The 27,906-nt window shown below is 41.4% G+C and overlaps 1 protein-coding gene across 4 annotated transcripts; it reads right to left on the bottom strand.

Annotated features, from left to right (window-relative positions):
• Positions 1-596: 596 nt before the first annotated feature.
• Positions 597-27,183, bottom strand: aff4 (AF4/FMR2 family, member 4). 4 transcript variants are annotated; one of them, XM_075486714.1, is made up of 21 exons: positions 26,891-27,183; positions 15,650-15,779; positions 12,209-12,997; positions 11,636-11,674; positions 11,370-11,456; positions 10,989-11,016; positions 10,801-10,864; positions 10,525-10,614; positions 10,041-10,185; positions 9,105-9,855; positions 8,833-8,966; positions 8,347-8,426; positions 7,825-8,059; positions 7,297-7,388; positions 6,812-6,875; positions 6,435-6,571; positions 6,038-6,109; positions 5,729-5,822; positions 5,520-5,563; positions 5,035-5,252; positions 597-4,342 (listed from the first exon to the last, which is right to left on the bottom strand). In XM_075486714.1, the coding sequence occupies exons 2-21, from the start codon at positions 15,773-15,775 to the stop codon at positions 4,215-4,217; spliced, it is 3,417 nt and encodes a 1,138-aa protein (XP_075342829.1). In that variant the 5' UTR covers positions 15,776-15,779; positions 26,891-27,183; the 3' UTR covers positions 597-4,214. The 4 variants fall into 4 exon arrangements, with proteins under 4 accessions (XP_075342829.1, XP_075342828.1, XP_075342830.1 ...); XM_075486713.1 differs by lacking the exon at positions 26,891-27,183 and adding an exon at positions 19,401-19,862; XM_075486715.1 differs by lacking the exon at positions 15,650-15,779.
• Between the last annotated feature and the right edge of the window lie 723 nt (positions 27,184-27,906).

Here is a 27,906-nt window from a genome sequence, read left to right on the forward strand (position 1 = left end):
AACACACCCCCTTTTTTCCCCAAAGTGCTCCTCACTCTCCCAAGTTTTCATTATTGCATTATTCGTGCTAATATGTGGCTCCTTGTCCATCGGTAATCAGAGCAACTGAAACAACACTTGGTGCAAATGTACTCACTGGGAAAACAGCTCTTCACAGCATCCGTCACAGCTTTACATATCATTACCTGGAAACTTACCAAATGGATGCGAATACTTTGCATTTAAAAAAAAAAAAAAAAAAAAAAAAAGACTGCAGTCAGGAATTGGCTTTTAAAAGTGCACAAATGCTGCTCACCACAGTCCAGTACCGAGTATTCACATCAGAGACTCTTCTAAACAGCTTATAAATCAAACTTGACATGGCATTCATTCATGCTTACATATGCATGCATTATTTATGGTAATACAGTCATACTCAGCTGCACTTAACAGCTACAGGAGCCACTTTACAACCCAAGTTCCAAAAGAAAAATAAATAAATAAATAAAAAAGGTGGGATGCTGCATTTATATTGTCTTCACAAGATGGAAACAAATTCAAGAGTTCAGAATTCACGAACCTCACGCCGCCAATATAAAATAACCAAAACTCATAAACATATTCCATATATATTTTATTTTCAATACAGCAAAATACAAAGAATATTTAGGACAGACTCTCATTAGTCACAATTAATACTCACTGCACAAAAATGCTTTTAAATTACATAACCTAGGTTTGAAGATCAAACTCAACGAGTACCTTGAGTCATATTGCATCCATCATATATAGTATCTCTATCATCAGTTCTCTTAAAACTAGTCCAATTTAGATTATTGTACATAGTGTATGCTGCTGGTCTCACTTGGGAGACGACTTTTAGAAAAGCTGTTATACAACATACTGTATAAACTGCTACAACTGTTCTGAAGTGTGGAGAAATACCTCTGTTTCAAAAGACATGTTGGACCAGTTGCTCCAAATGGACACATAGTAAATACACATTTCTCTGAGGAAGAAACAGACGACAGACTGTACATGCCAACCACTCATCCATCCATCCATCTATCTATCCATCCATCCATCCATCCATCCAACGAGCTCGACAATATACACTTAATGAAGTACGCAGCTCCATATCAAATACAGAGTGGCCAAAAAAATATTCGCACTTGGATTCTGAAACATAAATGATTATGTGGTGACCGTGATACTGTGAGATAGTGAAGAAGACAAAGTATACGAGCACATAAGAAAAGGACTGAGAAATCCACTTGATATACAGTGTTAACAGACCAGGATGTGATCTGTAACAACATGGGGGGAGGAAGAGGACAAAAGCCCATAGAGAAAAACCAATGTGCATAAAGTATCTCACAATGTATTTACAGCAATTTTTTTGTTTTTAAATTTAATAAAAATGTCAACCTGTAGTAGAAATTCACCCTTAAAGAAATGTTATATTTACAATTTATACAGCTGTATTTAAATAGAAACATGCAAGTGTTACCATCTTCCTACTGAATGTCAAAAAAAAAAAAAAAAAAAAAAACACCTCATCCTACCCTGGATATTTTCAAGTTAGAATTAATATTAATTACTACTTACAATGAAATCTCATGAACAACCCCAGAACATTTACATCTTCCTATTTCATAAAACGGTGCTCCTTAAAGAGGCTAAATAGAAAAAAAAGATTAAGCAAAAGGGGCAGAAAAATAAATAAGTGTGAGTAGCAAACTGTTAAAAATGGCTAATGCTAATTTTTTGTTCTTTTTTTTTTTCCTTTTTTCCTTAAACGTATGACTAAGAAGATAGTGTAGGGAACACAAGGCGCTGACATCAACTTACAAAGTGTACCAGTGTATGAAGACATGGACTGGGCTGGCAAAACCCAAAGAGGAATTCCTATGAGAAAAGTTGCCTCCAGCTTTAAGTACAAAATGGCTCAAAGCCATCTGTGTTTGCTTATACAAAAAAAAAAGAAAGATATATATACACAATTGTATACTAAAACCAGTACACAAAAATTGCAAAAGCTGAAGGCGTTGGACACTTGAGTTCAACAGGTTTGTCACTGAGGAAGAAAGAAGAAATGAAGATGGAGAAAAACAAATCCAAGCTGAGAAAAAAAAGAAAAGAAAAAGGTCTTTTTGTAAAAATCCTGCATAGATCAAAAAAACAACACTTCCTCTTCTTCAAGTGGAAGAGAAAATAACAGTATCCCCTCTTGCGATAAAGGCCAGGGAGCCAGTGAAGGAACGAAGTGTGACAAACAAGAAAAAAATGGTCAAAGCCGGGCCAATAAGCCTTTAAGTTGTAAATAGAAGCAAGAAAAAGGAAGCCAAAGACGTGCCCCGAACGTTGTGGCACCTTATTGTCCACCAGTGACAGTTGACACAAAACCCATTTGGCCCAGGCTTTGCATTTCCAGCATGCTTCAGTCAGATGGTCGGCTTAAAATACTCGACGACGACAGCTCATTTTAAGTCAACAGTTAGAAATAATCAAATCTGGAAAGTAGGCGTACACATTCAGCCGATGCTACTCCGCCTGCTGTACCATTTACTTTCTTGTAAAAACAAGCATGATTTCAGCTTTAGGATTCAAATAGGAACAATAACATTAGAAATACTTGTTCTTATAACACCTGTTGTGATCCTGAATTTTGCATTTGCCTGGCTAGAAAAAGAAAAAACTGCTTTGTATATAAATAGAATTTATATTGGTCATTATATTTCTTATTTGAGACATACAGTCATAAGTTTTGAACTCTCATATAAATGCAACACTGATAATCTCCATCATTGATGAGTTTCTTTTTTCTAAACGACTTTAAACTTTCAGAGAAATTTGCTATGTTTGTGCCAAATTAGTTGAAACTCAGGCCCAGTTTCTAAACTGCAATGTAAAATAACTGCAATGTGTGTGCGGACACAATCTTCAATACTAATGACAGTCCCTGCTGTTCCTTAGAAAAATATACTCTGGACAAAAAAATAAAAATAAAAGGGATAAAGAAAAAAAGAATAACACTGTGTGGAAATTACTCTCGCTTGAGGAAATTTGGAGAACAACGTAAGCTAGGAGTGTTGGAAAAATGTCTTAGGAGCCGAGTTCTGAAGCTTCAAAAAGAAAAGCCTAATATCGAACGGTTAACACAATTAGTTTTATTAAGGCCGGGATTGTAATGGCCCCTGCTGCGCGACAGTGGGAGCAGAGTGCAACTGAAACTACCGATTTCATTCGAGAGCAGGAAAAAAAAGTACTCAAAAACTACTAAACTCATCAATATAGCTTCTAAAATAACTTTTATAAATATTTGTGTCAGAAGTATTAATCTGCTGTGCACAGTAGCCCTTCCTTTAGTTCTTAAGTCTTGGATTGGGGGGGCATTCTTTGAGATTATCCTCTTGTGCCGAGAGACTTTGAAGAGAGGTGAACCACATGGTTGTTTCATCTGCGACGGCCAACGCCATCTTTAAGTTAAATCTGAAACTGCAATAAAAAATAGAATAATAATAATAATAGGTGCCAGCTTCCATTAACTGCAAAATGATTAAGAAATATACGATAACTGTGGCTTTAACATAATAAAAACCCAACAAAAAACAAACATTACTGGAGACTTTTTCCTGTAGCTTCACATACAAGGCACACAAATGATAAAGAGAAACCTTCATTTTAAAGCACCTTTGGTGTTCCTGGGAGGTACTTTGGTGAAACAAAGTCAAATAAAAAGTTAAAAGCCAAAGTAGCCTATAAACAAAACCCCAGTTTTAGTGTATTCATAACAACAAATTCACCCAGCGCTTTCATGCCACAGAGACAAAAACATGGCCTTCGAGATCTTCGTAAGAATACCGATATATGAAGCCAGGCGATGAGCTCTTTTGATTCCTGTTGCAGTTTGGACGCGCCTCGCTGTGTGGTGCCGCCGAAGGTGTGAGAAGTCCTAAGTTGCTCAGTGTTTTTGGCAAGCTGGTGCAGAAAATGGACACAGTGTTGGAGATATGTCTGAGAAGTTCATCACATGTAAGCGTACATGGAGGACCAGAGGTGGACTGTGTTTGCGTGTGTGCATATAGTACGTAATTGTTATGTCCGTCCACTTTGAAGGCGTGTGTGTGTGTGTCCTCGAGCACAGGCTGTTGAGCACAAAAGGCTCAGGTGTGTGTGTGTGTGTGTGTGTGTGTGTGTGTGTGAGGAAGCAGCGTGCAGGCGGCGAGCCCTCGCTAGGGAATAGCTTTAGCGTCCAGGCGCAGCCAGTGGAGGCCCTGGCGCGTGTAACGCACCATTTCTGTCATGCTGCTGGTGTTGAAGATCAGAGGACCCATCACTTTGTCCAACTCTGAGAAAAAGTCTGAGAAATCAGACAGTGAAAATGGGTTGGGAGAAAAGGAAGAAATAACGTACAAAGTATCAGAAAACGTCTTGACACAAGAAGATGATGTTTTTAAATGATCACTATTCTTCCTACATTTAATGGTACTCAAATTCTAATGGTCATAGAAACAGAAAAGCTGAGCAAAATTGCCACGTTTGAGTTAAAACACATTTATGTCAAATTCCAACTAACTGAGAAGTTACTGTAGCATTATAAAGATGGGTTTTGAAAATGTTTGTTAATAATCATCTCAACATATTCTGGAATATAAAAGCACTATTTCTGCTCATGCTCAGGGTTTGGGTACATTTCCCAAAGGTTTTCGACCTTATTACAACACGTACTTGATGTAGACCTGACCTAAATACATTACATGTAGGTAATATTTTGAAATAAAATGTCCACATATGTGCTTCAACAAAGGATATTACTACAGCTGTGACAGAATGGTTGAGAAATCCCTCAGAAGGCGTCGTACTACAAGAAGTATGCTTCTGAATCAAATTTGAATTTGCTTTTCAACGTGAAAAGTAAGCAGAGAAGTAATACATTTTTCATCATTTAGAGCCAGTCTGTTTATTTTACGTAAGCTATTTCTGTGAAAATCCAAGCTGGAGGGACAATCACCTACCCTAACAATTAGAAAACCTAATATGGATGCATCTTACCTTTCTGCTCCTTGGACAGTTGCTCGGCCTGGTCCCAGATCTCAGTGGCATACAGGAAGTTGGAGGTGACCTGGACGTAGCTGGCAGCCATCTGGTGGATACGTTGAGGTATAGTCACAGACGTGCTGGCGCTGCTGCTGCTGCTGACTGACGAGTAGCCACCTGCTGTGCCCGGAGACAGTTTGGGTGACACCGGAGAGGGCATACCTGCTGCCTTGCTGTGTGTGGAAACAAACATAAAGACACGGAATTGAGTTTAATAGCACTGACTTAGCACAAGCTGGAATTTCTACTGCCCAGAATGACACAACTAGATATAAAAAGAGGATATTTGCGTGCCGATACAGGGGAAAAGTCCTAAGGTCTTTGTGTGAAATTGTAAAACTTTCAACCCCCGGAAAGATCATTTTCAATATTTTTCCCTAAACATTAGACACTCATGCAGTGAAAAAACTCTTCAGAGTGCAAAAGAGGACACGACTTACTTTCCCAATCCAGGAGAGGGAGCCTGGGTGTTACTCAGAGAGTTCTGTGGAAGGAGGGAAAGAACATGAAGCACCCCGACAGGAAGCAGGCTCACGGATGACGAAACGCAAACATGTAAATTGTTGCATAACTTTTGGTTTGAAAATGTGCCCAAAAAATAATTAAAAATAAAAATAAAGAGACTTGGGTTTGTCGTAAAGAAAAATACCTTCAAGTGTTCGGTGAGTGTTTTGGAGTATTTCAGCGCACTGTCTTTCCTCAACTTAAACAACCGAAGGTAGAGAAGAGACTGGCATCGAAGGCTGGAGAGAGAAATTGAAAAAAAAAAAAATTTGATAAAAACTTGCAAAAGACCAGATGTGTGATCAGCCCAAATAAAAAAAAAAAAAAAAAAACTCTTCTTCAACAAACATCTGGGATTACCAATAGCCACACATGAGTGCTTTGGGAGGACAAGCCCGAGTCGCCCACGGCATCAAATAGAACGCCATCACATGGTGTCAGTCAGCGTACTTACCATAGCACAGCTAGCCTCTTGTCTGCTGAAGTAGCATCTGGGGCCAAGTAGTTCTTTAACTTCATAGTGTACCTGAACACAAAAAGGTAGAACAAAAGTTTAGTTGCTAAGGCAACTAAGATGCCACTTTTTTTTTTTTTTACTAAGTAATGTTTCAATTTCACAAAACACACTCTTCAATACTAGTTAAACTGAGCACTGAGTACCGACATCAGCGCAGCAGAGGCAGAGAAAACATTCTTCTTCCTTCTGGATATTACATTACCCAGAATGCACTTTACCTGCTGACAAGTCTTTTCTGCGTGAGAATGTTACATAAGTACAAAAGCTTGATTAATAAGTCAACTTTAAATTGTAATTCTGTGACAGCGATGCACGTATTCATGCTTGTCCTTACTTTATGAGCTCCACTGTTTCAGCATACATGGGGAAGGGCGACTTGGCCTCTTGGGCACTCTTTTCTAGAGCATTGCCACATTCAATAAAGGACACCACAGCATCCAGGTAGAAAACTGCCTTGTCGAAACGGTCCACCTGTAAATGAAAGAGCACGACGATGGTATTAAACCGACTTGGTTTGTATGAAACCTGCCGTGAATGACATCAACCTTGATGGCGAAAAATATAAAGGGGGGCTTCTGAATCAATTTCAAATCAATACTGCAAATACTACAACCGTGTCAACAAACTGGGGTGTTTCCAACTTATTTAACAGTCCTCTCTCTAACAACCGACACAGAAACCTCTCAGTCACACCAATATAGTGGCTCTTACCAGTGCATCTGCATTGTGCTTAAGTTTCTTGGCTTCCTGTAAGTAGTGATCAGCTGAATGAACCCTGAAACAGAAACATTAGCAGATCAAATTATTTTGCAGACTTCTCTAAACCACAGACGAAAGCTAAATTGTTCACCAGAAACGTTACAACCCTGTGAAATGCCTCAGCTTCTATGTACATGTTCGCATTCTCTAAACTTTTTAAACATCTCTCCTTCCATTAAATCAAAACAAGGAACAAAAGACAAGAATGAGAAGCTAGATGTTGTTTCTTTATGAACAGCATGAAAAGGACACAAAGTCCCAGCGGCGGGCCTTTTAAAATGGAAATTTACATAATTTTTCTGGCATGCAGCCAGATCTATTCATGACCTCCCCAACCTCCTACAGCTTCATGCATCAAAGGCAACCCTAGATCCCCACAGCAGTTCTTTTCTGTGTCCCACTGAGAGGTTATTCGCAGTGGAAAGGGCTCCTCTTACCTGTCCTCAAACACCAGCTTGGCTCTTTTGGAGCCATCAGTGGGGAGAGGAGGCACAGCCAGCTGGTTATCACAGCTCTTTGAGGATTTCTCCTGCAGAGACAGCAGGCACAAAAGTTCCACAAAGTCTCAGGAACACAATAATAACAAGAAAAAGAACAGCCTGGTAAAGAAGTGGAAGAAGAGTGAAACTGAAGCCAGTGGCAGAAATGCATTGTATTCTATAAATATTGGACTTCTAAATGAAATGGATCATTATATAAAACAGACCCCATTTTCAGCTGTGGTTTATAGAAACATCATAAACACATGATTTGGGATTTAAATTACATTGTTAAAATATGTGTACTCGCACAGTCAGCACAAAAATACACAGAGGTACACCCCCCCATTGATCAAAATTGGTTTGAACTGCTCTCCTGTGAGCCCACTGCACAGTGGGTGAGATGAATGACTGCTCGCACACACTTCTCAGTATTGGCAAGGTATACTGAGGTATACCCCTGCCGACAGGGTTACTCACACGCACCTTGCCATCGCGTGTGCTGCATCCCTTGTCCTCGACTTTTCCTCGCTTGGAACCCGAGCTGCCCTTGGTGCTGCGACTACCCTCTTTTCCAGATCCGGTCCCGCTCGACAGCGAGTTGGAGGACTGGCTAACTGTCCTCTTCCGACTCAGATGCTCCGCCTTAGGCGTCCGCTGAGGCCCGGAAATGGAAGGAGAGGGAACTGGCTCCTCTTTCTTCTCCAAAGACCTCTTAGACCTGGCGAGATACGAACCATTAGATAGGTTTTGTATCTATTAAATGCATTTGTTTTGCAGCAGTACTGCTGTGTGTTAACATTCCACAAGCGTGAACATTATGGAATTAAAGCTAACGGGTGCAGCTTGAAGAGGCTGAGGTGTAATAAACAGGCCACTTTGCTGACCTTTTATACTTTGGCAATGGTCTTTAGGGGTTACCACGTTTGTTTAGAGAATAGTAAGACTGGAGGATGAGACATCGAAGAAGAAAAGAAGGCAAAGGAAACAAAAAGGAAGAATACTCACTCTTTACTGCTGCTTTTATGATGAGACTTATTCTCCTGCTTGAATCGCTTACTCTCTGGCTTTGACCCTTCTTCGTCATTCTAAAAAAAGGTCATAAAAACAAGAAATAGGGAACAAGAATAGACACGCAACTGTTAACAGGAGTACTCCGAATAAAATACAGTACTAGAAAATGACATTGCTGTTACGAAAAAATCCTGCCGGATTCATTCAACTTTTCTATCTGGTTGTTTATTAGCTATGATTAAAAGAGTGGACACATTGCAAATGGCAGGAAAACCAGGTCTGAATCTCCAAAATGTAATCAATTGTTCTTTCTGGCTTAGGTGGAAATCTGGTTGTAGATCATTCAGAGAGTTTCTGTTCTGGGAATAAAAGCTAGCTGGTAGAAATTAAAACTCATTTTACTCTTCTTAACATAAGAAATAAATCTAAAAAGGAATGCGATCAACAGACAAAAAACCCAAACACTTAAATTGGCTGTACCTTGTGTTTCCTCTTGGTTTTGTTTTGCTTGCTGAACTCCTTGCTGTCCCTGTCCAGAGAGCCTTCCCTCTCCACTTTTATCTCTACAGGCTCCTTGTATGATCGTCCTGGGATCCTAGACAGCAAGCTGAGATCTATGGGAATGGGAAGGAAAAAGGAAGGGTAGGGTAGGGTTTAATTTGGTCCAAAGTAAAGAAAAACTTCAGTTCAGCTCCTGAGGCGTAACACAAGTGCTCAGAATACAATGAGACTGTTGAGAAATGTCAACTAACCGATCTTAACTAGCAGAACCTGCTGCTGAGGCTGCCTTGCAGGGTAGCGCACCTCAACTTCACTAAGTGGAGACAACAACTCCTTCTCCTCCATGGGAGATAAAACACACACAGGGGTCCTAATACTCTCTGTGTACTTGGGTGTCTGCGATGAGGACGGGATGCTGTCATTTCCCTCAGAGTCCGATGACGAAGAGTCTGTGTCAACAAATTCCTTAGACTGGGGAGTCTTTGTGGGAGCCTTGGCCTTGCGTTTGTCTGTAGTGGTGGTGACTGTGGGCGCGGTGGGTCGAGGAGAGGATTTGGGCTCTTTTTTGATGCTCGGTTTGCGGGAACCCTTCGTGGCGGCTTTGGGTCGGTGAGGAGGCAACTCTGGAGCGGGCTCACTCTCGACTCTGAGACCTCCCTTTGGCTCCTCCACCACAGGAGGCTTCTCGGATTTTTTCGGCTGCTTTTTATCCATACGGATTCGAGGATTTGTGCTGCCATCGTTCTGAGCCGGGGATTTTTGTCGGCCGCGGCCACCCTCGGCACCCTTCTGCGGTGCCCGTAGGTCCCTGCTTGGGGGCGGGGCCGCTGAGTCTTTTGAACCCCCACCTTGGCTAGCGTAGCCCCGCCCTGAGCTGTTATCTCGACCCTCTTTCTTGCACTTGGGTGCAACGCTGTTGTTTTCCACTGGGGAAGCAGGTGAGAACTTTGTCTTCTTAAACCAGTTGTCCAACTGCCACTTGTTGGCCATGGGCTGTTCAGGCTGACGAGGCACAGAAGAACACAGAATGAATAAACTGAAAGATGGTCTAAATAAAGTTAATATCTCATAACAACCCCACTCTAAATTGTATGTCAGTACTGTTCTAAACTGTTTGGATCATGCAGAGAACTAGGTGATACAGTCATAAAACCCACAGTACGTAGACGCTAAAGTGAAATGATTACTTCAGGAGAGGCGGGCCGCGGGTGCTCGTTGGCTTCACTGTCTGTAGTGCTGCTTTCGCTCTCGCTGTCGGAGCCTGAGCTGCTCTCCGAACCGCTGTGGCTGCTCGAATCCTCCCTCGATTGCTCCGCTGCTTCGCTGTTATTGCTGTTCGATAAAAAGGGAGTCAAGCAGTGTTACACTGTGCTGCGCAAAAGGTGCGCGGTACACTTTTAGTCATGTTAAATACAGGGACATAATTACAAACTGCATCGCTGCCTTTGTTTAAACACAATCTCAGCTACTCGTCCCCCTCCTAAAGTGAGTCTCTCACCCTCCACGGGTAGATTAGAAGTGTTCAATAAAGTGAGAGCCAGTGTTTTAGTGTGACATTTCCAAGGCAAGGAACAGAACACAACAAATACTACTTATTAAGGTACTACCAAACCTCAAAACATGACTGCGAGTCAAAAATGGCTGACAATCCCAACAAAAACTGCGTTTCACCTTGCTGATGTGTTTCTTGAGGCATTCTTGGCTTCTTGTTCACCATCACTGTCCTCACTGCTGCTGATCATCAAGTCTTCTTTCAGCATACTGTGAACAAGGATTGAATGATCATTACAACTTTTAAGTTATTCACAGCCGAGTTATTGCTGCAGTCTAAGATTGCTCGGCTTACTTTAGGTTATTTTACTCTAAACTTTGCTTTTCATGGGTGGCTGTTTGTAGCTTTCCCAGCACTGATTTATTACAAAGAGGAAAAAGACATGGGGCACTTACGTCGGAGGGTCATTGCAATCTTTAAGCTGGTGGCTGCCGGAGCTTTTTGATGAACCGCCTCGCTCTAAGACACACAAAAAAAGTTGCATGTGTACATAAAGATACAGTATATCTAAATACACACACACACAAATTTAGCAAAAGTGCATAAAGTATTTTTCTGTGCAGGCTTGAAATTCGATACTCACTGTGTCCACTTGGAAAAGGGTGAGAATCCTGAGGAAAAAAAAAAAAAAAATCAATTCATTTCTTGAACCAGTTTATTGAAACATTCCATCACAATAAAATGTGTACGTCGAATATAAAACAGTTTACAAATAACGTTTTTTTCTTTAGGTTTACAGCTTTCTATATTTTCAAGCTGTCCAAACATGTAGTATATGAACACCTAATTAAGTGAACTGAACCTGAAATCAGTAATAAGTACCATCCCTTAACACTTTAAAGTTTCTGACTAGATGCATGTGTCTATTTACACCACATACAACTAAAGATGAACAATTCTACTTTATTCATACATCAAAACACTGAATCGCTTGAGTCAACAAAGCCAGTGGTGCAGCGCTGACCTTTGTGGGGAATGGAAACTTGGAGGGCTCTGTTTTGCAGGGAGTGTGGATGGCTGTCAGTGGAGGAGGCCACGACTGAGTCATTTCCTGAATTTAGAAAAAAAAAAAAAAAAAAACATCACACAAAGGGAAAAAATGTGCAGATTAGCTAAGGAGTGTGAGTAATATGAAATGCTCCTTTAATCAAATGGCTTTTCTCTGAATAATCATGATGAACTTGTGGCCCGACAGACGTCATATTTAGAAAAATACAAGTGTGCACATACCTTGAGAATTTCGTCGACACAGTTGGCATCACCGGTTCCCTAAACACAGAAACGGCATGCTTAGCAGATGTGTTCATAACAACATGATCTCAGTACAGCAGGTGAGGGGTGGCTTCCATTTTGAGTACCATGAGTCATCCTATAGGCATTTTATGAGAACTGGACGTTCATTCAGACCATGTGTAACACACTGAGAGTTATTGAGAAGTTTCTTTAGGAACATAATTCATGTTTCAAACGGAAATGCTGTTCTGTTGCTGCAGGTTTGTAAATCTCACATTTATACGATTTTCAAATACAGCTTTTGGACCGTGTCCTGAGGTAGCCGGCAGGTGCCCCTGTGGACACCGAAGCGTGTTCTATTTGCAGTTTTCATTGTTCCTGTTTATATTGGCCACCATAAGATTGCACTCAGTGTAAGTAATGGAGGACACAATTGACAGTTCCCCTCCAGTGCAAACATGCATCAACAGTTTAAACCAAAGCAAGCAAAAACTGACGCCATGATTAAACTAAGGGTTTAGACTAAATAAAAGACAGAAAGCGACTCAAATCCAGCAGTTCAGGCCTTACCTCTACAGGCTGTGAGGGGATCTTGAGTTTGGAAAGCGAAGCTTTTCCGTTGGACTTCACCTCTCCCATGGTACTGCTGTGTGACTGTCCACTGTAGTTTTCGGCTTGTGAATTCTTGGGTTCTGCAGTTTCTTGCCCATCCATAGGGCGTACATAAGCTGTGGGCTTTTGCAGCATGGAGCCGGGCTTGGACATCAGAGACGGAGGAAAAGCCTGACTTGAGTGCTGTCCGCTGGGAAAGGACGTGTGAACCCGTGAGGGTGAGTCCCAGTTGGCCTCTCTGTCTCGTGGAGACTTGGAGCGGTAGCGCTCCTTGCTGTGATGCTGCTCAGCAGATAAGGAGCTCCGCGAGTGGCTGCTGGAGGAGCTCAGGGAGCTCTTGGCTGGACTAGATGTGTGTGACTTTGAATGCTCTGATCCCCCGCTGTGTTTACTTGATTTCTTTTCCCGCACTTCGCCTCTTTGGCCACTATTGCTGCTGCCGCTACTGCCCCCGTTGCTCCTCTGGCTGCTGTGCCCCCCCTGGAGTCCTGAACGTTTCTGAGACTGAGATCCACCTGGTGCGGGACCAACTGGAGTCCACTTACTGCTCTGGCTGCCACCACCATTACCAGCACCACGCTGGTCCCCACCGAACAAAGGTGGGCCTGATTTCTCCTCAGAAGAAGACGAACTGTTGGAAGGTTTACCCCCAAGCTTTGGAAGTGTGTCACCAATCGGCTCTTTCATCTCGTCGTAATTGCCCAGCATGCTCTGAATACGGCTGGACAGTTTATCTTCTTTGCTGACCTAAAGAGAGAGGAAGCATGGAATAAAGAAGCAAGAAATGGGAGTGATTATGAAGAACAAAGAGTCAGAGAGGGAAAGGACAATGAGGAGAAAAAGAAGAGAAAAGGGGAGAAAAAAAAGCACCTTTAACATTTGGGTTCACAGCAGAAACAAGACAAAAACAATCAAGTTTATACAGCAACACTATCAAAACAGAAATTCAGATTTCCATCCAATAAAACAAATTAATAATATAATTTCCAATCTGTTCCACCTCTAGTTTAAGATTTAGAAGAAGTGAACAGAGAAAAAAAAAAAAAAAAAAAGAAAGGTAGCGGCCTTATCAGCCAGTCAAACTTGGTTTGTTCCAGCTGAGCCCAGATGAATCCAAAATCATCAGTGAACTCAGATAAGGGTCCGCCCACAGTTTAACACGGAGGTTAATCAATCACTTTGAAGCAACGCGTTCCAGTCGACCGGTTTGAAAACAGTCTCCAGTTTCACATGCAGACAAGCGCCTCTGTTTTGGTTTACAAATTCACACTGAGCGTGAGGAAACACCAGCCGTTATCTGCAGCAGGAAATGTAACAAGGTTGGTCATAACGTGCACTCCACCACCTCCTGCTAGCCTCGTTTAAAGTGTGCAGCTGGTGGAGAGTAATATCACGCCTTTCTGTTCGAGGTCGTTGGCTTCACTTTGTAGTGGGAACACAAATGACACTTTATTCTGAGTCCATCTGATGGAACAGAAACACTACACGTCTTTTTTTAAAAATACACCTATTTAATCCAAGATTCCCAAAGCTTTTCAAATGCAATGGCTTCTGTCAAGCAAACTACACATTTGCACGGTATGTCGGCATAGAAAGTAAGTTATATAAAAACAATCTGACTAAAAATAAAGCGATTGGGGTCAACTGGAGAAGACTGAAACACTTTAACAGAAAGTCTTTGTTCAAAGATATCCTGATTAATAAACTGCAGAAAAAAAGAGTTGGACTTCACCATAAACTATAAATAACGCACATATAATGTGTAGCAAATACTGTGCTTATGGTATTGCACTTCTGTACCAGCAGCATTTCAGATAATAGCTTTTCAAAGCTGCAGAAACCCACTGAGTAACTCACTCAGGAACTTCAAAAACTTTATTTCCCTGACTGCAGGGAGGGACACTGCTCAACTGCTGGATTCTGTGCCCTGAAACATTCCCAGTCCTGCTCAGTCGTTCCCTGCCAGCTGTGAACTAAACTAACAGCTCCAAAACAGGAAACTACAAAGAAATGGAAAATTTACGGACAGAATTTTCTAACCTGAAATGCATCTAATTTGCTTATTCTTTGTTCCTTCCAGACGGAAACATGAATTTGCATCTTTATGTCCCGAGTCGTGCACGATTTGGCTGAAAGGGCCAACTAAGTAACCACAAGTGCGTTTTTTAAATTTTTTTTTTTATTGTTATCAGGAAATATCATTATTTCCACATGTATAAGAGTTGAGAAACAATCCTGCCGCTTCACAGATAGTTAAAGTTCTTCATTCGGTGCAGATGAGTGAGCACGTCAACTCTGCACCATAAAAATGTTACTGCTGCGCTGGTCTACATTTGAGGAGGCCGCAGCTGCAGCTGTGTGCACACATGGCCTTTAATGCAGAACACTGTAAACTTCCACTTAATAGAGCACGACAGAGAAGGAAAAGTCAAACTGAAGCTTATGTAAGATTTACAGAGGCAGCTGACAGTAGATAGAAAATAAACTACAGAAAGCCAGAGACTTTACAGATTAGTCTTTTTTTTCAGTTTGTTGCACAGCATGTGAGCGACTTTTACCGAAAGGCAGATGCAAGTTCATAAGAAGAGAATAACAAACATGAAGAGGAAAACTACTTCTAGTCTTTCACTTTGCTGTGGTTGAAAACACATGCACTAATACTCATCACTCACCTCTGGTGGCTTTTCTATTCCCAACCTGTCAGGACACATTCCTCATCGCCTCTTTGATGGCTAGCTCTAGCTAAAGAGAGGAGCCACTTACATCTGCTCAGATCTGGTTAGTGGCAAAGATTCGACCAGTACTGAGAACTCAAATCCTCTTTACAATTATACTGGCTAGCAGGAGCTGCTTGGCCTACATCTTTCTCTGTGAGCGCATGGGGTAAGACATGGGGGTGAGTGCAGCAAAGACACTGCGTGTTCTTCTGTTTACCCTCAACAGCTGTGCAACGAAACAGGGAATCGAAGGACAGGAGTTGTGAGCAGACCGTTTTGTATTTTGTGCAGTTAGTCAGTGACTGATTATCCGACAGCTATTATTTCATTCAAACCACAAATGAATGATCTAGGAATGTTTCACCTGATTAACACAAGCACATGCTCTGTGCCGCACACACAACAGTCCATTACCTCTTTAAATATGTGAGATCACCTTGATTAAAAGAAGGTCAAACATCACTGTCGGTATACTTTTCAGACATGTTGGGAATAAAGGAAAAGTTCTTGCTCTTAATATATATTTTAATCTCACCAAAACGTGACACAAAATCCTGAAAGGACAACAAACCTTCATCGCTATGAAAATCTCTCACGGTACATGTGGTTCTCACTTCTCGCCACTGCTGTGATCGATTACACGCCAGCCATGAACAAACTTAAGCAAACTACACAAACTTACAACTTTGTAGGGCTCGGGGAAGAGAGGGGAATTAGCTGGAAAGGCTTCTCCTCCTCCCTGCTGGATTTCTTGATTTCTCCTTTCTCTTTCTTTCATTCGGAGCACATTCCGGTCCTCACGGTTCATGTTGCTGTTAACACAAACAGAACAACAGGTCAACACAAAAACACGCTGAGACAAGACTATAAACAGACTCCTTGTGTCATAGCTTAATGAGAGCGGCTAATAAAGGGACGAGACGTTTATGAACGAAACACTCGAGAGGTCTACGAGGATCAGATCAAAATGACCCCCACGCTCTTTTGATTTTCATAAAAGAATATCAACTACTCAGGGAAAATAAATACATAAATAAATCACACTACCATCCGATAGTCTGTGCTCTGAGTGAAAAAAACATAATGACTCTGATCCCCCCCCCCCCCTTTTGGCCATCTGCAAACAAGGGGAATCAGAGATAACCAGTGGAGAAAGTAGCTTCTAATAAGCTTAGGGGCTAGTCTAGACACATTGCAGTAGCCTGCTTCTACTGCTAATAATCCTCTTGTACACATGGTCAATGTAATTTTGCACCACAACTGAAAGCAATAATGGCAATTTTTAAAATTGTAATATAGTGAAATGCGTATCCACTAAAGCGAATACATCCTCAAGGCCATAATATATACGAATTAACTGAATAATTTGTTGTAAAGGGTGGACGATATGGGGGAAGCTGGACACTAAACATCCCATCAGAGAATATGCAAGTGGGAATCACTGGCTCCACAACACTAAGCTGCACATGCATCTGTGCCCTTATTTTCCCATTTGGACGTGATGTGTAATCCAAACACAAAAGCAGAAATCCATTTAGAGGAAATGTCCCGGTAATTGAACATATGTATCGTAACATATGTAGTAAAACTGCACGTACCAGTTTTATGGCGCAGACAGCAAATGACCATTATTGCCTTTTCAATATAGTTAGTTGGCATGATCTACAGCCGACCCGACAAACAACCCAAGAGCCTTCTTCCTACCTTGTTTAACGGAAAGCAGCTACAGGCTTTGAAAATAGAAACCAGCACATTGTCAGTGAGGCGTGTCGCCTCCCAGTTTAAGTTGATAGCTTCTAACTCACTCTGTGACAACAATGATTTCAAGGCTGCTGACAGTGAGATTACGCAGCATCTACACACCTCCTTCTAGATTATAAACACACCTCACAAGGGAGTTTTTCATCTTAACTATGTATGACTAGAAGATGACAGCAAACTGGAGTAAAAACACTGCACACTAACACAGTCGCACTAGAGATGTGAAAAGCAGGCACACACACACACAAAAAAAAAAAATCTAAATTTGGGACCAGGAGTTTCTTGCTGGATTTCAAACAACTCTTATTTGAAAGCTGCCGGCACTACTGGGAAAAGAAAGCTACGGTGGAGTTAAATTGTGTGGAGGAAATCATAAAAACATCCATTCAACCAACTTCAGATCAGCTGCCTGTGGAATATACGTCTGAGTTTAAAGTTTAAACTGCAATTTTCTGATCTTTTTGCAAAAACCCCACTGTGAGTCGCTACTTAAAGCGGGATAGCAGCCGTACACAGGGCCACGATACATTCGAACAAAGCTTGAAAAGTGACAAAAGCTGCGAATACAAACAATCATCAGCAACAGCTTTATCAGTAAAGGTGGAAATGAAAGAATAAATCCTTACTCGAGACCAAAACCCAATTAGCCTACACTTTCATCATCTTTTAATGACAGCAAAGAACCACGCTTGCACTACGCAAAACCAAATACTCAACAACACACGCTGTCCATGATGAACTGTGAGCAGACATCAAGCTACTGCGACAGCTAACAGCGCAGATGATTTACTTAAAACCACATTTCAGTAAATTCTGCCTAATGATAGTTATTGCGTTGACTCTAGCTCACAATCACCAACTAGCATTTGAGGGTGTTTCATGCTATAAATGTTGTGTGTGGTTGAGGAAAAAAGAAAAAAGTACTGGACATAAGTCTCCTGTACATTTTTGACAAGTTAGACAAGCAATGCATTAAAATGATACAGGAGGGGTGCCTTCTGTGTGCTGTGGTAGCAGAACGTGTACATGTAAATGAGCCTGTTGATACTGGTAGGGAGTGGGGCTGCATGTGTGAATGACCCACCGTTAGCACTGTATTAATCAAAATGTCTCAGCTGAAGGGTCCTTTGTAAACACTACCTAAATACATTCTGCCCACAAACCGACCTAATCTGTTGGTTTTTAATGGTAAAGTAGGGGGAAAGACTCTTCTGGCAAACTGTGGTACAGCGCTTAAGGAAACCATCAGACGTGAGGCTCAAAATCTGTTGCTGGTTTCGACCAGCTGGAGCAGAAACGTGCTGGTGGATAAATGTTCCTATTTAAGAGCTTGCAGTCTGGTTTACTTTAATGCCTAAAAAGTGGGAAAAGATGAGTCTATATTGGTGAAAGCAAAAAATCTAACGCAGACTCACTCTGGTCCTAGAGAGAGAGAGAGAGAGAGAGATCAAAGTGCAAGCTTGGTTTGAATAAATAAAGTAGCCCATGTATCCGAGTTGAGGACAGAAACAGAAAAGCAAATGGAAGTTGATGACATAATATGACAATATGGCTGTGGAGCCAAGTTCTGAGCTCAGCTTGTTATGGTTTGTTTTCTGTACAAATCGTGCACTTACCAAGACAGACTTTGAGTCAGCTGCATTTAAGTAAAAATACATAAAACAATACCAGTTTTCCATGTCTCCATGTGTGCAATTCATAAACAGGCAAAAGCTAGAGTGTTGAAACCTCACCAAGGCAGCAGAGATGCAGCAGTATGAAGTCAGAGCAGAGAAAATATCCCAACACCACAAAAAAAAGTTCTGTAACTGCTACAGCATTGTGGACAATGCATCCCCCGTTCTTACTCATGATTCCCCAGAGTAAGCAAATACCTACTTGTTTGGTATTGCTTTTCTATGTTTGTTACATATTTAATATTCATGTAAGAGATGGTCACAATCTGAGCATACCACTTATTTTTTTGTAAACTGAATAGCTGAAACTGTACAAACTGACTCAATAACAACATATTTAGCCACCATCTACCTGCACGCTGCAGTAAAACCACGTGAAACGGCTTCATAACATTATATGGCTTGTTTGGGGAACACTCAAACAAATCAAAATATTGTTGCGTGTAGCTCCACAGACAGATCAAATCAGCTTTGATTTGCATATTAGGACAGGCAAACATCCAAGGCCCTGGTCCTTCAGGACTAATGTAATGCAAAAATGGTAAAGCGGAGCATGTAGATCATTTCAAAGCTAGGAAAAAAGCCTGCCTGTGCAGATCTCTTCACACAAACAAGTTTAAAAAGCACGATTATCAGTGTGTGACAGAGAGACACATTTATTGAAGTGATTCAACAGTGTGCCGAACTGAAAAGGTCAAAGTCTCCAGAGTTTAGAAGGCAGTTTACGCTGTACCTAATCTAATCAGCTCACTCATCGCTTTCCAACTCACAACATAACAGGCTGGCCATGTCTTAAACAGAAGCAGAAAAATTTAAAAAGGAAAATGATGGTCATCTGTGCATCATGAATACAGGATTGGGCCTCTGTGACACAGCTTTTATACAAGCTCATCCACAAAAGATTTTCTGACGTGGTTAAAATGGAAGTTAAGAGTTTTATCCCTTACAGATATCAAGAGAATAAGTAAAGCAGCCAACTAGTTGTACATTTCTTACCCTGACTGAGAGGCCATGGCCCCAACCACTGAAACATTGGAAGGAGGAGGGGAGGAAGGTTCACAGGATCTCCCAGGGATTCAGAAGTATTCTCGTCATGACTTGTCAGGCTAAACGTGTGTGCCAGTCTCCCCAAAGGAAGACAACCTGAGCCTTTTTTAACTAAATGTTTGAGTGGGCGTCCAGCTGGAAGAGTGTAACTAGTTTCTTTACTCGACTCGAAGGTACAGTGCATTTCCTTGGAGTGAAAATCTGACTTAGGGAGGGGAGGCGACTGCTTGTTCTCGGGAGATACCACATCAACAAACAGTGGGGGTAGTCACATGCTAGGTGAGGTCTAGAAGCAGAGGCAGCTTTTGTTTCTGTTTTGTTGTTCTGAGGTTAAAGTCTGAATGGAGAACAAGCCAGCTGAAAAGAGCCCGAGGGTGGATATGTATACAGACGGTCATCTGTGATGAGTTAAATGTAAAGAGTGAAAATAACAAGAGGAGCATGTCTGCAAAAGAGACGGATTTTGGCGAGTCTCCTGTCCTCAAGAGTGAAAGACTATTGACCGGAAGCAACGTGGTCTCATTTCAATCTTCAACTATTTCACATACTTTGATCTCAGTTAACCAAGCATGTGAATCATCAGAAATAAGCGTTGCTTAAGCTCGGTTTTTAAATGTGACACGTCTCGTCTATGACTTTAAACTGGATTGGACTAGTTAGAACTTTAAATAAAAGAAGAGACAATTATCAAAGTTAAGGAAAAGTTGCTGGGTTAAATTAGACCTCCATGATAACCTCAAAATAAAGGTTACTAGTGCCAAGAAAGATGAGACATGATGGGGTCTAACTGAGAGGAATAACACTAAAGAACGAAATGAGCTCGAAAAAGGCCTTACAAGGCAGATTAAGATGTAAATGTTCCAGAGGGATCCCTGAGAGGGAAATAAATCTCACCTCTCTCTGAGAATGGCACTGTCCACCTCATCCCATAAAAGGACATGTTATTTTACACCACAGGGCCTCTCCTCCATGTGATGTCACTGCCCTCAGCGAGACCCAGCCAATCAGAGCTCATCTTTGCATCAACAAGGTCCCTCCCTCCCCCACTATGCCCAAGCACAAGGCAAAGCACCCGTGAAGCCTGTTAAAGAAACAGCGCACAGGTTTCCAGCCTGCCGGCTGTAACAAACAGGGTGCATTTTCATCAGCCACACACGATGATGACACATGCGGGCAAATGTGGCATCACCGCATGCTGCAAGAACCTTCCTCCGCTACCAAAAACGGGCCAATGTCATCCCACTTCACTTTTTGTATCCCTCTACAAGTTTCCTGTTTTTGGGGACTTGACTGCTTGTAAAGCAAACTTTGTCGAGGTTTTCAAACATATCAGACATTAGTTCAAAGAGTTTGTGTAAAAACTGCATTTGCTTTAAAGCTTTTCCGTTGGCGTCTTTTTTACTTAGTAGTAAGAATTTTAAGGAATCTTTCATTTTCCTTATCAAAAATCCATCTGAAAAGGTGGCTTTTCTTATTTTTCTCTTAATTATTCCATTTTATCTTTCCAAGGATGCAGAAGTCACATGCATTTTACAGATTTTAAGGCTGTAATTTGTCATTTTTGGGCTACAGCAACAAAAAACTGGTTCTCATGACTACTGGGAAGGACCTATTCCTAGTCCCTATTACAGGTTAGAGGAGTGGCGTTTAGAAGTCTGTGACATCTAGCGATAAAGTTGCAGATGTTTAACTGAATAAACATTCCCACCCCACCCATGAAGATGAAGATGATGTGCCACCATCAACAAGATTACCGTTTCACAAGACATCCCTGTCCCACTTTGGGGAATATCTAAATATGTGCTTTTATATACTTATAAAAACTGGGATGATAAGGCAAAATGTTTTAAGTCATCTGATTGCATCAACTATCAAAATATGAAAGAGTTAATCTTACCACAGCTCGAAGGCTCCCCGTCACAATTTAAATCTGAACACTGAGATCCTTTCAGACTTGCACAGCTTTCCATAAATCTCATCATCTACGTCTCACTTTTAACCTGTTACGAGTCCAAACTGCAGCAATCGTGTGAACAGATGTTCCATACACAGGAGCGGTGGGTCTTATGTTGACATATGATTGGCTTTTCAGAGGAATCCAACAAACCGCCTTATTAGATAAACAAAATAAGAAAGCACACCGAGTTCCCCAAACTGCAGGTTCTCCTCTCACATACGCAGCGGAAACTTTATTTAACACTTTATTTTCAGCAGATCCAAATCTCCATTTGTTTTTGTTTGTCGTTTAAAACACAACTACAGCACTGACATACTAATATGTTAAGCACTTTAAAATTCTGACTAGATGAGGACTCGGGTGTTACACCTTGGATGTATTGTCCATCCTTGTGGGAATGCCAAATGTTATGTTTGTTATATTTACACAAATAGAAAAAAAATCCATTATAGTTGGTCTCTTACATCTCAAACAGACAGGGTTTTAAAAGAGAAACAGCACTGAGTGCTGATGGGCAGCCAGCGCTGCCACCCCTGATGTTTTTGAAGCAAACCTGCTGACTGCAGGAATTCCACAGGGAGCATCCATTCTGATGCTGTAAACCTTCCTCTAGAAGCAGCTGTTCACAGAGGACTGCTGTCACGAACACACGCAGCTGGGACGCACACTCTTTGGAGAAATTTCCCAGAAATGAGGTTTTATTTTTGTTTGTTTGTTGCTTGGTTGGATGCTTCAGGAGGACAGTCAAAGTTAGCGTTCTTTTGCTCGGACTCTTACAGTGATCAATATTTCTCTTTCCCTTTAGGCTAGCTCCAATTAAAATATCAAAACAAGACTTAGATCTTGATTGGCATGTTCTCTAAACAAACTGCTTAAATCTTTTACTCAGGCAGGTCTGAGGAATCTGAATTGACTCAGAGCCTGGAAACCCTCAAACTCGGCAGGTACCCATTAACTGAATCAGAGGGAGCCTTTAGCAGTTACCAATCGGGGCCCGGAGCTGTTGTGCATCTACAAACTAGTTTCTCAGATTAATTTAGGAGCTTCTTCTGTTGGACATATGGAAAAACTGTTTGCTGGAGTGAAAAACAAAACCCTCAGGCTGCAGTTACAAAGCCATGTTTCAAAAGTGCACAAGATTGCTCTATGAAAGCCATAACATGTTCATGTCAACACGACAGACCCAGAACTAAGAAACCCCTTTTCAGTAGCCACTTCCTCGAGCTTTGAGGCTGACACTAAATTGTTTACCATGCAAAGCACCATTGGGTCTTCAACTAGAAGCGGCAGTTAATAATAATAAAAAAATAAATAAAAAAATAGTACTTAGCAGTTCTGCCTAAACCGGGCTAATAAAGCTATCACTCGCAGCTTTGACACAGATAACACATTGTTCAGGGCACTTTTCTGCCACATTGTCACTGGAACATGACACACACCCATCAATTATCTTGCCAAAGGACCTGCGTCATTCAAGCTCCTCACTGTGCACATCAAGCTTGTCAAGTGGCTTTTTATTCTTTGTATGACCATCTTCACCCGCTACAAAAAATCTGGTGAGAAAGAGTAACTCATTAATTTATGTATTTAGTTATTAACTCACTCCTAATGCACAGACAAAGTGAATGTTTCTTCTAAATACTGTAAACTATCTTGAGTTTAACTCGGCTTGTTTAGTTACAAGAGGAGCAGGGGATTTGAGAGTGATGTCTAATTTGGGTGATACATAAACTATTTCATATACATGCCTTTTGTAATCTAAAACAGTCCTTTGTTTCTTTGTCCGTTTATTTAGCCTTCCACAAACTAGTTACCCAGCTGAAACTTGACCTAAGCCATAATGCAAACCTGTAGCAACATGCAATAAAAGATTTCCCTAAAGTGAAAACAGCAAAGCAGATCGAACAATACAGAAAACCAACTGAGGAGTCCGATGAATTTGTGACTTTTGCACAAATTCATCGGACTTTTGACTGCTCTGAGAACAATCTGGATTAAATCCGACACAGAAAACACGTGTCTGCTATGATGCAAAAATACACCAGAAATGATTACACTGGACCTTTAGGTAAACCTCAACAGTCTCTCGTACTGACGCTACACTTTCGTAAAACCCGATTGTGGTGAGGTTAAGCTGCAATGTTGACAATTAATGGAATAATTGATCAATATGAAAAATGAACTGATCATTTCGATATCTTAAAAAGCATTTTGGGATGGTCTCCGTCATTTTCTAAGCAAACGGCTGCCGTTGTCAGCCTCTCTAATAATAGGATTTCTACGTTTAATTTTGCCACACTTTTATAGAGGAAGAGATTCATATGAGAGATGAACTCATCATTAATTGTAATCGTTAAAACAATGAAATCAGGTGATCAGAAAACTAACTGCTGAGTGGAAGCTCAAGTTTGCAAAGTGGATACATGAAAAACAGAAGGTGTTGCTATGCATTCCATAAATGTTTACTCCAAACTACTTTACATCCATCTCACTCTGGAATTCTCCCTGATGACTAAACGGATGCCCCCCAATGCCCCCCAACTTCCTCAAAGCTTTTAACCAGCTCAGAAAAGATGCTGTGGCCACTGAACTCCATCACCATTTGCGGGACGTCTCACTGCAGAGGCTGTCACTGCGCCATTTCTACACAGGCAAAAAGTATTTCCCAGCACAGTCCTGTCCCAGCTCTGGGAAATGTAATGGCCTTAATGAGTTTCACCTTCACACGACTATACAGCCACACGAGAGCTTGACTGTTGTCCCAGAGAACAGGAGTGGAAGAACAGATGCATGAGGTGAGCACACAGTGAGAAACATATTTTCTCCTGTGTGAGCAACAGTACTGAGAGAGAGAGCTGCTGATGTCTGATAAGATTCAGACTAATTAAACAGGCAGACTCTGGAAGACCGGTAAAGCAACTTACTTCGGACGAGCTTTTCCTTTAAAAAAAAGGGAATATTTCATTTTCAACACACTCGCCTCGGCTGCAGACACAGTTAACTATTTATTTGGGTTGGAATGAAATGAAAGCTCGAAAGGCTCAATCTTTTTTCCGATTTTATTTGATAACTTCAGCTCAGTTATCAAAAAAGTTAACGAGACGAGACAAAGAAGTCCATCTTGTGCCTTTTGCCACTCCAGACAGGAACTTCTCAATCTTAAAAAGAACAAACAATGTTCTCCAATCGGTTGCTGTTGAACTGGCTGACACTTGGTATCACTCACTTCCAAAACATTTCGCCTGCAAAAACCGCACTGTAGTCCCACTGCATTGTACAACGGTTGAGCCCGCGCCAAGGAAAACACGACCAATCTCTGCTCTGTCTGTAACGGACAAACAAGTCACCAAAACATCTTGACAGAGTATGTGCCCTTTTGATTTGGCAACAGAGGAAACAGCTCAACTGAAGCCTCGGGGCAGAACTTTAAGAGGAAGTGAGGCAGATTTCACAGCAAGCTGCGTCACAGAGAGCACAGTTACACGTTGCTAATGTCCCTTTTACTTCAGTTGTTTGTTTTCTTACTTTTCCTGTACTTTAACAAAACTGACATCAGGAAGTAATCCGTCATTGCGCGCGTCTCATTTGTCTACGACGGCGCTTCAGTGGTTACCCGAACACAAACTACTACACTCAGCCAGCGCAGAGTCACATGCTTCCGCTCGGCCTCACTCCTTAACATCTTCATTAAAAACAAGGCAGTATGAACCACAATGAAGCCATGATCTCCGATTGCATTTTCAAATCTTATTAACCTTCATGGAGGTAAATGCTATTGAATGATATAGATTTTTAGTCCCACTGTGAAGCCCTTGAGAGCAGCCTGACTGGTCACCAAAGCAGCTTTTTTGTGTGTTTCTATTCGTTTCCGCCTTAGTTCACTATTCAAACAAGTTTTGGAAAGACCCGATGGTTTAAAGTGCTAAACCACTGAGTAGATGAGCGTCTTAAATTTGGATCGACCACACGAATGGATTGCTTCCTGTGTCACAAAATGTTGCGAAACATCAGAGTGAGAAGTGTTCTACGGTTCTCTGCTACCTTCTGGGCGCGTTGATGAATGTTGGACTATTCACTACGTCTTACATTCATTGTGCTTATTATTTACTCAGCGTGAGCTTTGTGGTGTATAGACAACCTGATTTCTACTGTCCAAAGTAAGGTCTTAATCTAGCTAACAGTGCAGGTAGCCTCTAGCTTTAGACTCTTATCCAAGAGTTTGGTGGCAAGTGTGGCGTTTAGTCTGACTTAAAACGTGTCAACACGAAAGTTAAAGAGTCTTGCACTAACCTCACCATTCACAGTACACTTTCAATCAACTACTGCATCCTTAACTCCATCCACCACCCTATTACATACGTTGTGCCAGTTCACAGCTACCTGCCATTAAAGAGTTCATGACCTTAGGGCTACCCGACCCTGAAGTGTCAACCAAGATAAACCAGTGAGAAGCTCTATCCGTGCCCTCAAAGCTTGAAGTCTCAAAGTCCTCAACATGTGAGAGTAGTAGCCTAACTGTTGAGAGAAACACTGGAATTATGATGCATCATCTGGCCCTTCCCCCCCCAACTGTGGCACGTAAAATGGCTTCCTAGAAAAGCAAATCAGCTGTCCCTTTGCAGGAGCAAAAAAGTGTTGCATTCCGACGCAAAAGTAATCACAATACAAATGAAAGTTTCTTTAAGTAGTGGCACTGAGAACCATTTCGTGTAATAAGAGCAGAATACATGGCGATGTTGCAGAACAGCAGAACCCAAAGTTTTTGCTCGAAAACCGACGGGTATCTTGGGTTTAGGATTAGTTACACTGTCATGTGTGCGGTAGTCCAACAACAAGCAAATAAAATGTCTGCTTGACTCGCTCAAGTTTCCAACTTGTCGAGAATGTGTTTCCTAAAACTTAAGTCACAGTTTGTGTAGTAGGCAGCCGAGGTGATCAGCCGGTTCTGTTTCTCGGAAGTGTACAACCGTGATCTTGCTGTTTGATAACATGACTTTGTACAAATGAGCAATTGTAAGCGAGTGAGAGTTATGTCACCCACGGTTCATGAAAACAAACTAACATTTTTACGTCATGACTTGTTTGTTAACATTACAGGAACAAAAACAAGATCACTACCACTGCGATGTTCGCCACAGCTTACCAGAGAGAGAAAAGCCAGCGCACGGACAAAAGTGACATTTGACATGATCACTCCGTGATAAACAAACGGTTCCCGGCATCCAAAACCACAAACAACAATATATAATCGTATCTATTCCAAAAGGCTAACCTGCTACCTACCGGACTACCTGCATCTTTAAGCAGAACGTCCACTGGCAAATCCTGCTAGTAGCGTTTATAGGCTAGGCTAGCGGCTAGCTAGCTGTGAATCATTTTATTATTTACGAAAATGCTCATCAACATTTACCCCAAATGTCAGACAACAGCAAAAAGCCGTTTACCAACAAATAACGTATTTGGTGAAATTCAGCATCCTTACCTCTTGTCTTCTTTTTAGGCCCAAACCATTCTAGCTACTGGAAAGCTCTTTTCTCTTTGTCTTTTTCCACTTCCAGTTATACGTAAAATGGACTCAGCAAAACGCTGTAACAGCTAAAATTCTAAAACCAAAAGGATGGTCTTCATTTTCTCCTTAAAACGCAACTGCACATCGAGCGGAAAACAAACAAAATCATTTTCTCCCCTGTTCATTTTATTACTCCTGAGCAGAAGTGACTAAAAGGTAAGACTGCTAGCTAAGTTAAGCAGCCAGCAGGTACCACAGACAGAACTGGATGCATGGATGGCAGCAAGCGGAGCTGCCTTCAAACCCTGTCGGAATTATGTCAAACCCACCACCAGTTTCAATTGGTTTATACAACACGAGAAAAAATATGATTTTGACTTGGATACCAGAAAAAAAGATACAATGATAGACATATAGAGAAGGTGGTGAGGGGGGGGGGGGGGGGGGGGGCGACGACGACTAATACAGAGAATAGTTGAAATGTGATAAAAACCTGTTCACATTTACGTAATAACTAGTTACCAAAGATCTTAATAATACCCATTGTATCTGAACGCAACACTCAAGTGACGCAAAGCTTGCTCGCTCTTGACGTACAAGAGGAAATCACGGAGTGTCTCATTGTTCCCTGCTGTTCATTGATAATATACCTTTTAGGTTACAACTAGACTACTGAATTCTGTTTTCAAGTACCTTTGTGTGAAAACTGAAGAAATACTATTTGTTATTTAGTTACTCACATTGTGTATTTTCCACCAGCCCATCAACAATAACTTTATGGTGCACAAATTCTACATTTAATGTACAAGTAAGTACAAGAGCTTGTCAGTATCAAAGAACAGACCAGGACAATCACACCCCAAACACATCGTATGACTTTCAGTCACACCTCAGAGCACCTTGCGCAACTGGGTTAAAAGACCAAAACCAAAGTTGTTGAGATCTTGGCTCCTGATTGAACGGTCCACGTTGGATTCTTCAGAACCAAT

This window comes from Odontesthes bonariensis, chromosome 16 (genome assembly GCF_027942865.1).
Source record: "Odontesthes bonariensis isolate fOdoBon6 chromosome 16, fOdoBon6.hap1, whole genome shotgun sequence".
Lineage (NCBI taxonomy): Eukaryota > Metazoa > Chordata > Actinopteri > Atheriniformes > Atherinopsidae > Odontesthes > Odontesthes bonariensis.